General features: G+C 43.2%; 1 protein-coding gene across 13 annotated transcripts in view; it reads left to right on the top strand.

The window, feature by feature from the left end:
• The window catches only part of GALNT3 (polypeptide N-acetylgalactosaminyltransferase 3), a 296,872-nt gene that overhangs the window by 98,666 nt on the left and 184,821 nt on the right, over positions 1-13,385 (top strand). For all 13 annotated transcript variants that reach the window (XM_029605654.1, XM_029605651.1, XM_029605645.1 and 10 more), the window contains one exon: positions 9,869-10,474. In XM_029605654.1, coding sequence (XP_029461514.1) covers positions 9,978-10,474 — 497 coding nt within the window. In that variant the 5' untranslated portion in view covers positions 9,869-9,977. The remainder of the gene's footprint in view (positions 1-9,868; positions 10,475-13,385) is intronic.

Below are 13,385 nucleotides of genomic sequence, written 5' to 3'. Positions count from 1 at the left end.
TTCTCTGTGCTCGGCGCACCATCCCAATATCGTTCCCGCTACTGTTAGGGTTAGGGGAACTGGGCAGCCTGGAGGGTTGAGCGACCTACGTGGGTTAGGCCCTGTGGTAGGCTTTTTTCTGCACGCCATATGGTAGGCTGCAGTGGGGTGTTTGAGCGCTCTTGTGCATGCTTTATTGCTCTCTACAGGAAGGTGGTGTGCGTGCTGCGCTAGGCGAAACTTTTGTGTGCATACATTTTGTATGAGCATGGTGATATGTTCCAGTGGGGCGCACTAGTAGTGTGTGTGCCTTGCTGTGCTTATTGCTGGGGTGTCTATACTTTGTGCGCGCAACATTTTTAAGTGTGAGCCATTTGAATGCACAGTTACTGCCGCTCATGGCGCCGGTAAACAAGAAGCCTAAGCACCTTTCTGTTTGTGTTGGAGATAGGCGTTTCTCTATCTCTTATCAGAGGTGGATCGGGATCACATTGGATGAATGGGTCTTGAAAGTAATACAGGAAGGCTATATGCTAGAATTTTGCAGCATTCCTCGGGACGTGTTCATGGTTTCTCCTTGCCACTCCCCACAGAAGAAGCAGGCAGTGGAGTCTTTCTGAGCCTCCTCAGTGCTGTGGTTCCTGTGCCTACATCAGGACAATACGTGGCGCTAAATTTTGTTGTGCCCAAGAAGGAAGGTTCCTTTTGTCTCATCCTGGACCTCAAGAGTGTCAACAGTCATCTGTGGGTGACTCATTTTCACATGGAAACCTTACGATCTGTGATGATGGCCATATAATCGGGTAGTTTCTGACGTCCCTGAATCTGTCTGAGGCTTACCTTCATATTCCCATCTGTTTGGAGCTCCAACGTTTTCTATGCTTTGTGGTGCTGGGTTGCTGTTATTAGTTTCGGGCTCTGCCCTTTGGTCTGGCCCCCAGAACATTTTCCAAGGTTATGGTGGTTATGGTGGTCGTGGTGGCGGGATTGAGAAAATATGGTATCCAGGTACCTTGAAGGTTCGGGTTGCGGCTCTTACATATTTCAGAGGCACAGTAAGTGGTATCTTCTTATTGTCCCATCCTGATGTGGCCCGTTTCTTGGAGGGAGTGAAGCACCTTAGGCCTCCCTCGCGGTTGCCTTTGTGGAGTCTTAATCTGGTACTTGATTTTTTGACCACTGCATAGCCTATCCTTGCGGTTATTGACCCTGAAGACAGTGTTCCTGGTGGCTATATGTTCTGCGTGTTGCATTTCTGAGTTGCAGGTCTTTTCTTGCCAGGAAGCGTTCCTTCTGGTGACTCCAGGGTGATGAGTGTGCCTGAACAGAAAACCAATATGGAGAAAGGCAAATGCCCCAGAATTCTCTGCTTAGCCTGCCTTGGCTGTATGGAACTCTAAGTGACTTATTGAGAATGACTTACAGAATTCCCAGGATATCTGGACAGGCAGTCAAGCTGGCTCCATACTGTGATGACTAATCGTAGGGTCACAGAAAGCAGAAACCAACAGCGGGAACTTCAGGCTATACAGACACTACAGAGGCAATCTTTCTCAGGGGCTTCTGTAAACACAGCCACAGATATGTTAATTAGCCTGACCAGCAAGATTTTAACAGATCAAAGGACTACCTAAAGAGTGATGATAAATGGGCCCCATCTTGGAGAAATACTCAGAGATAGCTAGGTATGATCTTATCATGCTGTTGACATCACAACCAATATAAATTATTCTCTAAGGCAGTCATGCATTCTAGAATCTTCCACAATATTGTATGTTATCTATAAAAGAAGGATCACTTCCTGTATACAATGAGATGCTGGTGGTCTGTTTGTCAGAGACACATGGCATAAGCATCTCCCAAGAATACTTGTTCAATAAAGAATTATGCTTTCAATAAAAATCTAAGTGTTCTCTTCTCCTTGGCCATAAGCGTCCTAAAAACTGGCATGGTGCTTAACAAGGGGCGTTACAGTTGCAAACTGTTACATCCTTCTTGCCTAAGATGGTCTCAGAGTTTCATTTAAATAAGTCCATTTCTTTGTTGTCCCTGGATAAGATCAGGGATGTGGAGGAGTATTGCCTCCTGAGTTCCTTGGATGTCAAGAGAGTTGTCATGTGGTATCTGGAGGTTTCTGAGCCCTTCCAAAAGTTGGATCATCTATTTGTCCTTCAAGGTGGAAGTAAACAGGGTGAAACAGCTTCGCGGGTTATGATAGCTTGCTGGATTAAGGAGGTGGTCATGGCTGTGTATGTGGATGCTGAAAAGCCATTGCCTACTCAGGTTAGGGTTCATTCTGCTAAGCCTCAGGCAGTGTCATGGGCGGAGGTTAGGTTGTCTCCTATTGACATTTGCTGAACTGCATCTTAGTCCTTGCACACCTTTTCTAGGTTTTATCATCTAGATGTGCATGCCCGGGAGGACACAGTCTTTGCACATGTGGTGTTGACTGGACCATGGCAGCCTTCCACCCTGTTTGGGAGTAGCTTTCGTACATCCCACTGGTCCCAAGTCCATCTGTTTACACGCTAGGAAATGGAGAAATTAATTACCTGATGATTAATTTCGTTTTCCTTAGTGTAGACAGATGGACTCAGCTTCCCACCCTTGGCTGCCAAATGATCATATCTCTACAGGAGGACTATTGGTACAGATCCCAAGGGATTACTGGTAAGTGGTCATCCAGTCCCTAGCTTGGGGTACCTATTAGGGATGTGAATCGTGTGCCCGATCGTTTTAACGATCGGGTTCGGCTGGGGGGGGTGGGGGGGGGGGAATCTGATCGTTAGAGATGTGAATTGGGATCAGTTCCGATTCCAATTCACATCACAAATTTTTTTTAGTGAGGCCGCTCCGATAAAAAAACAAACCCCACCCAACCCTTTAAAATTACCCCCCCCCCCAAAACATTTTACACATACCTGGGGGGCCACAGGGAGTGATCTCCCGTTCCCAGGACATTAGCTGCGCTAAATATAAATATAAATGGCCGGCGCCATCCAGTGCTCCTACCATGTGACAGGGGCCGGCCAATGGCACGGATACCCTGTCACATGGTAAGGGCAAAGGGCCATCGGCACCATCTTTATGAGTGGCAGCCGATGGACCGAGAGCGGGAGATCGCTCCCCACGCTCCCCCCCGGACCACTAGGTAATTTTAAAAGGTTTGGGAGGGGGGGTTGGGAGGCTGGGGGAGGCTAAGGGGGTCAGTTTAAAGGGTCGGGTGGGGTTTTTTTTATCAGGCCATCGGCGCCATTTATATTAGTAGCAGCCAAAATGGCGCCGATGGCCCGAGAGCGGGAGATCACGCTGTGACCCCCTCCCCCCACTGGACCACCAGGTAATTTAACATTTTGGGGGGGTTCGGGAGGGTAAGGGATTGGTTTTAAAAGGTCGGGGTGGGTTTAGGGGTTGTTTTGGTGTGCCGGTTTTCCCGTCCTCCCCCCAAATAATTCCCGTGCCCGATTTAACGATTTTTGACGATAAATCGGGGGAATTTGTATTGTATCGCGCACTGTAACAATTTTTGACTATTTAAAAATTATCTGACGATTTTTTTAAATCGTCAAAAAATGATTCACATCTCTAGAACCTATGTTCTTATGAGTTCAGTGTTTTAGTGTTGGTTGAGTACAGTTATGGTTGACATTTTTAATCTAGTTTTTTTTACTAGTCTGTCCACATTTGCTTTTGAAGAGAATACTCGAAGGCTGGGGGTCACTGCAGGAGTATATATATAACTGTGACGTCAGCTTGCTCCATCTCCATCTGCTGGCAGAGGAACATAACCCACTGGTCCTGAGTCTGTCAACACTAAGGAAAATAAAATTATCAGGTAAGTAATTTCTTTAATTGCTTTCATAGTGCTCAGTTCTAATGCAAACTAAGTCAGTTTTCCTTTAGTAAGTCTACTCCTCTTACAATTCTGTTGTTCAGCTCACAAAAGAACAGACTCTTTCTTGAAAGTTCTCAAACTACTCTCCCCAAAAGGAACTGGGGAAGGGGGAGTCTCTTCCGAAGGGATGGGCTCCACCTTAACCAGGGTGGAACCAGACTGCTGGCGCTAACCTTTAAAAAGGAGATAGATCAGCTTTTAAACTAGAACAAAGGGGAAAACTGACAGGCGCTCAGCAGTGCATGGTTCGGAGAGAGGTATCTTCAAAGGATACTAATGATGCATTAGAATTTGGGCATCCCGACAGTGAGGTTCCAATAATTAGAAAAATAGTCCAAGTGCCTGTATCTAAAAACTCACCTGAGCTAAAAAATTCTAACTTATCCCTATCAATTAAAAAGCAGAATGAAAATACAAAGAGAAAACAAACTTTGGCTAATGCCAGAAGTCTAAGAGGTAGGATGGGAGAATTAGAATGTATAGGAGTGAATGATGACATAGACTTAATTGGCATCTTAGAGACATGGTGGAAAGAGGATAACCAATGGGACAGTGCTATACCGGGGTACAAATTATATCGCAATGACAGAGAGGAGCACCCGGGAGGAGGTGTGGCGCTTTATGTCCGGGATGGCATAAAGTCCAACAGGATAAACATCCTGCATGAGATTAAATACAAAATTGAATCTTTATGGGTAGAAATCCCTTGTGTGTCAGGGAAGACTATAGTGATAGGTGTATACTACCGTCCACCTGGTCAAGATGTTGAGATGGACAGTGAAATGCTAAGAGAAATTAGGGAAGCTAACCAAATTGGTAGTGCAGTAATAATGGGAGACTTCAATTACCCCAATATTGACTGGGTAAATGTGTCATCGGGACATGCTAGAGAGATAACATTCCTGGATGGAATAAATGATAGCTTTATGGAGCAATTGGTTCAGGAACCGACGAGAGAGGGAGCAATTTTAGATCTAATTCTCAGTGGAGCCCAGGACTTGGTGAGAGAGGTAACGGTGGTGGGGCCACTTGGCAATAGTGATCATAATTTGATCAAATTTGATTTAATGACTGGAAGAGGAACAGTGGGCAAATTCAAGGCTCTCGTGCTAAACTTTCAAAAGGGAAACTTTGATAAAATGAGAAAAATTGTTAGAAAAAAACTGAAAGGAGCAGCTACAAAAGTAAAAAAATGTCCAAGAGGCGTGGTCAATGTTAAAAAATACCATTCTAGAAGCACAGTCCAGATGTATTCCACACATTAAGAAAGGTGGAAAGAAGGCAAAACGATTACCTGCATGGTTAAAAGGGGAGGTGAAAGAAGCTATTTTAGCCAAAAGATCTTCATTCAAAAATTGGAAGAAGGATCCAACAGAAGAAAATAGGATAAAGCATAAACGTTGGCAAGTTAAATGTAAGACATTGATAAAACAGGCTAAGAGAGAATTTGAAAAGAAGTTGGCTGTAGAGGCAAAAACTCACAGTAAAAACTTTTAAAAATATATCCGAAGCAAAAAGCCTGTGAGGGAGTCATTTGGACCACTAGATGATCGAGGGGGTTAAAGGGGCACTTAGAGAAGATAAGGCCACCGCAGAAAGATTAAATGATTTCTTTGCTTTGGTGTTTACTGAAGAGGATGTTGGGGCGGTACCCGTAATGGAGAAGGTTTTCATGGGTAATGATTCAGATGGACTGAATCAAATCACGGTGAACCAAGGAGATGTGGTAGGCCTGATTGACAAACTGAAGAGTAGTAAATCACCTGGACCGGATGGTATACACCCCAGAGTTCTGAAGGAGCTAAAAAATGAAATTTCAGACCTATTAGTAAAAATTTGTATCCTATCATTTATTTATTTTATTTATTTAACATTTTTATATACCGACCTTCATGAAAAAAATTCATAACAGATCGGTTTACATGTAACAAAGGGTATAACTTAAACAACTATTTAACAAGAGGCGAAAGTTACATATAACAGGGAGGTTTTAACTTGAAGGGCTAGGTTAGCCGGAGATATAGGACAGCATAACTGAATAAATTAATAATGCAATAATATAAAGAAGAGAGGCATGAATATAATGCCTAAACTTGGAGGGGCGTTTAGTTAGGAATCAGTGTCCGGTCTGGTGGAGAAAAATTGCTGGATATGCAAGTTAGGGGAAGGCTTGGAGGAAGAGCTATGTCTTGAGTTTTTTTCGGAAGGTTAGAGGGCATGGTTCTAGTCTGAGGTCTGTGGGCATATTGTTCCAGGTGGCTGGGCCGGCTGTAGAAAAAGCTCGTTCTTTGGTGGATGATAGGCGAGTGGATTTCGTTGGGGGGGTTTTCAGGGTGCCTTTATATGCTTCTCTGATAGGTCTAGAGGATGAGTATAATTTGAGAGGAATCTGGAGGTCTAGTTGTTGCTGATTATGAATGGTTTTGTGAATTATGGTGAGGGCCTTATGTAATATTCTGTATTTTATTGGCAGCCAGTGAAGGTTCCGTAGTATGGGAGTGATGTGTCTCCTCTGTTGGTATTGGTCAGGATTCTAGCCGCAGCGTTTTGAAGCATCTGTAATGGTTTGATAGGTGAGATGGGGAGCCCGAGAAGGAGAGAGTTGCAGTAATCTGTTTTGGAGAAGAGCGTGGTTTGGAGCACAGTCCTGAAATCCTGGAAGTGGAGGAGGGGTTTGAGCCTTTTCAGGACTTGTAATTTATAAAAGCAATTCTTGGTAGTGTTATTGATGGATTTCTTAAGATTCATATGGTTATCGATGATTACTCCTAGGTCCCTTACTTGCGTGATCTGGGTGTTGCAAGCTGATGGATTGATTACGGCTGAGTGGTTGGAGGAGATGAGTAGGAGTTCTGTCTTGGTTGCATTAAGAACTAGATTCAAGCTGGTGAGCAGGCGGTTAATAGATTGGAGGCAGATTTCCCAAAAGGCGAGAGACTTAGGGAAGGATTCTGTTATGGGAATCAGAATCTGCACGTCGTCTGCATAGAGGTAGTGTGTTAATTTTAGGTTAGTAAGCAATTGACAGAGGGGCAGGAGGTATATATTGAAAAGGGTGGGTGACAAGGAAGAGCCTTGTGGTACGCCTATCATTAAAATCATCCATTGTACCTGAAGACTGGAGGATAGCTAATGTAACTCCCATATTTAAAAAGGGCTCCAGGGGCGATCCGGGAAACTACAGACCGGTTAGCCTGACTTCAGTGTCAGGAAAAATAGTGGAAAGTGTTCTAAATATCAAAATCACAGAACATATAGAAAGACATGGTTTAATGGAACAAAGTCAGCATGGCTTTACCCAGGGCAAGTCTTGCCTCACAGATCTGCTTCACTTTTTTGAAGAGGTTAATAAACATGTAGATAAAGGTGAACCGGTAGATGTAGTATACTTGGATTTTCAGAAGGTGTTTTGACAAAGTTCCTCATGAGAGGCTTCTAGGACAAGTAAAAAGTCATGGGATAGGTGGCGATGTCCTTTCGTGGATTGCAAACTGGCTAAAAGACAGGAAACAGAGAGTAGGATTAAATGGACAATTTTCTCAGTGGAAGGGAGTGGACAGTGGAGTGCCTCAGAGATCTGTATTGGGACCCTTACTTTTCAATATATTTATAAATGAGCCGGAAAGAAATACGATGAGTGAGATAATCAAATTTGCAGATGACACAAAATTGTTCAGAGTAGTTAAATCACAAGCAGATTGTGATAAATTGCAGGAAGACCTTGTGAGACTGGAAAATTGGGCATCCAAATGTCAGATGAAATTTAATGTGGATAAGTGCAAGGTGATGCATATAGGGAAAAATAACCCATGCTATAATTACACAATGTTGGGTTCTATATCAGGTGCTACAACCCAAGAAAGAGATCTAGGCGTCATAGTGGATAACACATTGAAATCGTCGGTTCAGTGTGCTGCGGCAGTCACAAAAGCAAACAGAATGTTGGGAATTATTAGAAAGGGAATGGTGAATAAAACGGAAAATGTCATAATGCCTCTGTATCGCTCCATGGTGAGACCGCACCTTTAATACTGTGTACAATTCTGGTCGCCGCGTCTCAAAAAAGATATAATTGCGATGGAGAAGGTACAGAGAAGGGCTACCAAAATAAGGGGAATGGAACAGCTCCCCTATGAGGAAAGACTAAACAGCTTGGAGAAGAGACGGCTGAGGGGGGATATGATAGAGATGTTTAAAATCATGAGAGGTCTAGAACGGGTAGATGTGAATCGGTTATTTACTCTTTTGGATAGTAGAAAGACTAGGGGGCACTCCATGAAGTTAGCATGGGGCACATTTAAAACTAATCGTAGAAAGTTCTTTTTTACTCAACGCACAATTAAACTCTGGAATTTTTTGCCAGAGGATGTGGTTAGTGCAGTTAGTATAGCTGTGTTTAAAAAAGGATTGGATAAGTTCTTGGAGGAGAAGTCCATTACCTGCTATTAAGTTCATTTAGAGAATAGCCACTGCCATTAGTAATGGTAACATGGAATAGACTTAGTTTTTGGGTACTTGCCAGGTTCTTATGGCCTGGATTGGCCACGGTTGGAAACAGGATGCTGGGCTTGATGGACCCTTGTTCTGACCCAGTATGGCATTTTCTTATGTTCTTACACTTCACTGATCAGCCCAAGTCCAATCTCCTCCTTTCCTCTGGTGGAAAGAAGTTCCTGGTTCTCTCCCTTATACCACTCTCCTATTTTCCTGTACAGGAATTCTCATCCTCCCCAGAAATTTTCCTGATGGCTCAGCTTAGGATACATAGCTCCTTGCTCCCAGTTTGTGTGTGCCAGTTTCTTCACTCAACATTCAAGTCTTTCAGCTTTAAACCCCCCCCCCCCCCCAACCGAAAAAAAAATCCTCCACTGTAGGAACTCCAAAGAATCCTCAGCCAGGGAGGATTTGCTTAACTCCTCAGTACCTTCTTCCAGACTCCACCACAGTGCTCATGGGAGAATATATATATATCCTCTGGAGGAAGGACAAATCTGTCTTTTAGCTAAATACATCTACCCTCTGAACTTTTACTGAACCCTCCAATGCTGGAAAAATCTCCACGATAAAATATAGTACATCTATATTGGCCAAGAAAGGGCATACCATATATGTTAAGTTTAATCTTTCAAAGGTTACCTGGTCTGGGGCTCTATTCTATTCCCAGGTAAAGGCTATTTATAGAGACCTTCATTTTTTCAGGTTTTATTTTTCCTGGGAATTTATCATCATTTATTATAATGAACAAAAATGGGAGAAAATCAGTGGGAAATGTTTCCCCTCCACACTGATTTTCTCCCATTTTTGTTGTAATTAAAACTGAAATTCTTGGCAAAAATAAAAATCTAGTATGTTTTACTAATGTTTAACTTTCTTCCAGTGCCACAGTTGCAGTTGGAGGAAGCTTGAGTGTTACTAACTGCTTCAGCTACTTCCTTCTTTTCCATAGGTCAATAGCATTCCAGCCTTCCATCTCCCTTCCCCAAAAGCCTACCAATCCACAGCAGAGGAGAAAGCATTTTTGAAAACAGACATTCTTCCAGTTGTGATTATTGGCTAGGAAATAGTAAAAATATAGTGAAAACCTTAGTTTAGGGCAGACAAAACAATTTTTAAGGATAATAAGTGTTTTTTGGGGGTTTTTGTTTTTTTTTACTCTTATCATCCTAAGTGAAACAAATGGACCAGAAGAGTTGGAGAGAGAAAGGGGCGAAGAATCAAACAGGGTCAACACAAAGATAAAGACATTTTTGCTAAAACTATAATTTATAGTTTGATTATTTTAAAAAAGTTAATTAAATCAAAATAGTTTGAAGATGTACATTTCATAGTGTTAAATCCAAGTAATGAATAAATAAATATACTCCAAGACATGTATCTAAGGTGCTGGAGGCATTTGACTTTATATGTATGTACAGTTTTTCACATTTTTTGATCGTGGTGGTGTGGCCATCTATCCAACTGCATTTTATTTAAATAAGTATTAATCTCTTTCAGGTATAACCATTTGTTGGAGTGCATGCATATAATGCTCCATGATCGAGAATTTCTCCCATAGATTGTGTAGTGGCGATTACATAACAAGTGATAAACTTTTAATGCCAAAATGACCTACATAACAAGGTTGTTTCTAAGACGACGTTTTTTGCATTGGAAGATTGGTACAGTGACTCTTATTTTTATAGCTTTTTTGTTTTTAATGCAAAGAGAAGTAGTTGATCGTGACTTCAAAGATGAAGCAGCACTCAATGTGAGAACACAAAAGAACAAAATGTTAGATGTAATGATTGAAGTAATGAATAATATTAAATATGTGATACCAAAAATGCAGATAAATGCACCCATTAGGAAGCATGAAGATATTGGCAAGAGAACGTGTTTGTCAGGATATTACACAGCAGCAGAATTGAAGCCTGTTCTAGATCGTCCTGTGCAGAATGGACACTCTCCTGGAGCTTATGGTAAACCATTCCATACAAACAATTTAAGCCCAGAAGAACAGAATGAAAAAGATCATGGAGAAAAGAAACATTGTTTTAATGCTTTTGCAAGTGACAGAATTTCTCTGCATCGAGACCTTGGTCCAGACACAAGACCACCTGAGTATGTATATATTTGTTATTTAACATGCCTTAATTTACTATTGCTCCAAACGTTTTGGGTCTATAATTAAATAGATGCTAGAGACACATGGGTGACATTATCATAGCCTGGCAAGGAAGCTTGTCTTCAATGTTTCTAGAAACTTTAAACATGTCCTACCGGGCATGCACCGCATGCTATACCTCCAAGTGGGACCTCTTCAGTCTCATTTTTTTCTGTGAACCTTTTTTTTCTCTCTAGTTTAATAGGGAATTTTTTCTTCCTAGGAGTTCAGAGTTCATTTATTGCAAGAGCCCACAGTCTTCTTTCAACCTCTAAAATCACTTTTATGTATGTTTTCGAGTGTTTTGTTAAGTTGTCTTCTTTTTTGGTGACTGTATGGTACACTAGTATCGGTGCATCAAGAAGACATTGGTCATGTTTTTTCCCCCCTAACATCATTGTTTGATTTTGCTGTGTTAATGTTTCATCTAGTGCCCCATAAGGAGAAAGCCAATGTGATAGATGTGTTCTTTGCCTGGGGGCTGACTGTAACATCTGGGGATGTCTCCTATGTGTGACTATTGTGCTTTCGAGGGGGACATCCCTGGCTTGACCTCATAGAAAAGAACTTCAGGTATTATAAGTCTGGGCCATCAGTATCTGCACTGGAGTCAACAACATCAAAGGACCCAGGAGGTGCATTAACTTCTGGCAGTGCATCAACATCAGGAGGGCATCAGTCCCCCTTGGCACTGAGCACTGGACAGAAACAGGGAGACTGGCCACCATCTGGTTACTTCCACTGGAAAAGAGCAACAGGTTCAGCCTCTTCAGTACTAGCATAACAGAGCTTCATCGGGCTAAGGCCAAGAAGTGTCCACATCTGGTTTGATGTGTGGTGCTGGAAGTGGGGACATTAAGATAGTTGTATTCCCTGAAGAATTTCTTCTGGGAGGAGAGCTCAACCTCCATGTGTTCCAGGGAATTGACAGTTCCATAGGCTCCAGGTGTTGGCTCCTGATACAATTCTGGTGTCCAAGGAAGATGTGGTCTCTCCTCTTGCTTCCCAGGCCATGTTGGTCTTTGTAATTTTTGAGGAGGAGCTGGATAGGAATATGCAGGAGGCCCTGGATTGTAAGATGCAGAGCACTGGCATCTGCTGAAATCTTTATTGTTACCTGGCAGGATGGATCAGGTACTGTTTCCTGGAGTGAATTGACATCTGGTACCATTGCATTGTTAATCTCCAGCCCATCAGGGAAGGAAGCTTCATTAAGGGGCCTTTGTTGATCAAGGACTAGGCCCCAACAGACAAGTGCTGTCCTCTCTGAGACCTTGTTTGCTATCTGGACAAAGTCCAGTCCATAACCTCGACATACTAATCTGGCTTGCACTCAGAATACGTATGGGGTACAGCTATAGATCTGAGGACTTCTTCAATCAGGAGAGGTCAACAGGTCCCCTGGGACTCTTCCAGAGAAAAAAGTGTGACCCTGGAGGACCTCTCTTTTGCCAATTTTATGAGAATGGCAGAAGCCATTCCATTTATGTTGCAAAAGGTTGAAGAGTTCAGGGCAAAGATGCTTGATATCCTCCAGTTTGTGGACCTCCCCACCACAAACAGTATTATGGCAGTGCCCATCCATGAGATGCTATAAAAGGTGGAAGAGTCCCCCCTTTGTGGCTCTAGTTAATAAGAAGGCAGATGTGATATATTGTGTCCACATGGCTCTGAGATTTGAGCAGCAACAGCTGTCTCACCAGTCAGCAATGGCCCAATTTCATCTCAAGAAAGTCAAGAGATCTAGAACTCATTTCTCAGTGCTCCCAGGGAGGGAATTTTAAACCTTGGACTTGCTTGCATACGAAGTTTTCAAGGAGCTCAATTCCTACACAGCATCCTACCGGCTCTTCATGAGCCAGTATATGTGGGACATATTGAAGAGCATGATGGAGACACAGCAGCTTCCTCAAAAGCAGTGTGATGTCTTGGAATCACTGGTGGACAAGAGTATGGAGTGCAGAAAACATGGTCCTGTTGATATCTGTTTTTGATATAGCATCGAGAGTGTCTGAACTGGGAGTGTTGCGTTCGTGCCTGTTCTCGCCCTCACTCCACCCTTTCTACCTTTTGTGGCGACTTCCTTCGGGTCTGACGGACAGATGCTGCCGCGGTTTCTCCTCGCCTCTTCTCCCCAGAATCCCTGGACTGGCCTGACGCTGCAGATCCACCCTGTTCCTGATGACGTAAGGGCATGCGCATGCGCGCGCTTCAGAGTTTGTATCTGCAAGGGCGGGAAACTCGGGGGCGTCCCCCCGTAGTGACGTCATCCGCTTCCAACTTAAAATGTCTTTGCTTGCAACTACGAATCGCGTTAGCAAGGGGAATTCTTTCTCTGCTGCTTTGCCTCCACAAACTTACCAAGGGGTACCAGCTCCTCGGGGGCCCAACTCTCTCTTCTTGATTTCAGATTAATAAGACGGGATTCGGTATCGGTCCTCGAGGGCCTACGTCCCTGAATGCTCAGAAGACTCCTTACTGCCTGGAAGCGATCGCAGGCGTGAACACTGTGAGTTCTATTACAGATAGGAACCGGTACTCGCTCCATGAGGGCTTATGTTCCTAATCTCTGAACACTCCCTTCTGTCTAAGACATTATCGCAGGTACGGAGATCGTGAGTTATTATTGCAGACTATCGCTAGTTCAGATCCACTCTCTTTATCCAGGAGGTATCAGTTTGCCAAGGAGACACTTTTTTTTTCTCCACCCCTCTGTTTAATGAGCAATGAGGTTCTTGCGCTTAACCTGTACAGCCAAGGGCCCCAAAGATGCAGCCAATACCCCAGTCAAAACCTAGGATGGGGTTTTGACTGGATTGTGGAGTGAATAGCTGTAATCCCGGCATCCTTGTCAGAAGACCTTTATCC

This window comes from Rhinatrema bivittatum, chromosome 6 (genome assembly GCF_901001135.1).
Source record: "Rhinatrema bivittatum chromosome 6, aRhiBiv1.1, whole genome shotgun sequence".
NCBI classification, from domain to species: domain Eukaryota; kingdom Metazoa; phylum Chordata; class Amphibia; order Gymnophiona; family Rhinatrematidae; genus Rhinatrema; species Rhinatrema bivittatum.
The sequence above is the reverse complement of the archived record's forward strand: the minus strand, read 5'-3'. Positions and strand labels throughout refer to the sequence as shown.